Source organism: Nanorana parkeri, unplaced genomic scaffold (assembly GCF_000935625.1).
Source record: "Nanorana parkeri isolate BGI_ZX_2015 unplaced genomic scaffold, ASM93562v1 scaffold379, whole genome shotgun sequence".
In the NCBI taxonomy this organism is placed as follows: domain Eukaryota; kingdom Metazoa; phylum Chordata; class Amphibia; order Anura; family Dicroglossidae; genus Nanorana; species Nanorana parkeri.
In genome coordinates this window covers 569640-570730 of record NW_017306647.1, presented here as the reverse complement: position 1 = coordinate 570730, position 1091 = coordinate 569640, and the positions used below count along the sequence as shown (strand labels likewise).

The 1091-nt window shown below is 39.3% G+C and overlaps 1 protein-coding gene across 1 annotated transcript in view; it reads left to right on the top strand.

Annotated features, from left to right (window-relative positions):
- Positions 1-1091, top strand: part of LOC108789145 (T-box-containing protein TBX6L-like) — a 9146-nt gene that overhangs the window by 4523 nt on the left and 3532 nt on the right. The window contains exon 6 of the mRNA XM_018559082.1: positions 111-163. Within this exon, the coding sequence (XP_018414584.1) occupies positions 111-163 (53 nt within the window). The remainder of the gene's footprint in view (positions 1-110; positions 164-1091) is intronic.

The window sequence follows — 1091 nt, the reverse complement described above, 5'->3', positions numbered from 1 at the left end:
AAAATAAATATCGCCGCCCCCCCCCCCCTCATGCACCCCATGTACATACCGGATGACAAATTATAACATTTTGCCTTGTAAGTGACGCTGTGCGTTGTTCTCTTTCTCAGCCACACACCAAAGAAAAGGATCTGCGGGCCAGAACAGAACGACAGAGACCCGGGTAAGGAATGACGGGCTGGAACGGCCGTAATATACTGTCATCATATTCTGTATACAGTAATACCTTGGTTTACAAGTAACTTGGTTTGAGAGCGTTTTGCAAGATAAGCAAACATTTCTGAAAAAGTTTGCCTTGATGTACAAGCGATGTCTTGCAATAAGAGCAAAATTCTGTAGAAAAGCGCCACCCGAATAAGGCTGTAGCAGTGCGAGCGATGAGTCTGTTTAACGACAATGCAATGTCACATTGGATAGATTCCTTGTTAAGGTTTCACGAAATGAAAAAGATTCCATTGAGCCAAGAGATCGCAGTGATTCCGTTAGTGTTAGTGAAAGTCGTCCTGCACAATAATCCTCCTCTCTCTTGTCCCTCTCACACCGGCCACAAAGGTATCTGTAATTGGTTTATTTTTCTTTATATTTTGTACAGTATTATATTACAGTACAGTATTGTAATCATTTTATATGAATATTTTTGGGCTGTGGAACGAATCATCTGAATTTCCATTATTTCCTATGAGGAAATTTGATTTTATATACAAGCGCTTTGGATTACAAGCATGCTGCCGGAACGAATTATGCTCGTAAACCAAGGTATTACTGTACTGGCTTAATATTCCGTATACTAGATTAATATTCTGTATACTGTCATCATATTTATGAAAAGAGATTGTAATATGTCCTTAGAAATTGATAGTCAAATCCTATTCCTGCATTACCAATACTGACCACAAGATGGTGCTGTAATGGTCCCAGTCTATGTACTGTAGCAATGTTACATAGTTACATAGTATTTGAGGTTGAATAAAGACATTAGTCCATCAAGTCCAACCTATTAGGATCTCATTCTAGGAGTACCTGTACCCCTGTATATTACCTGTACCCCTGTATATTACGTGTACCCCTGTATATTGCCTGTACCCCTGTAT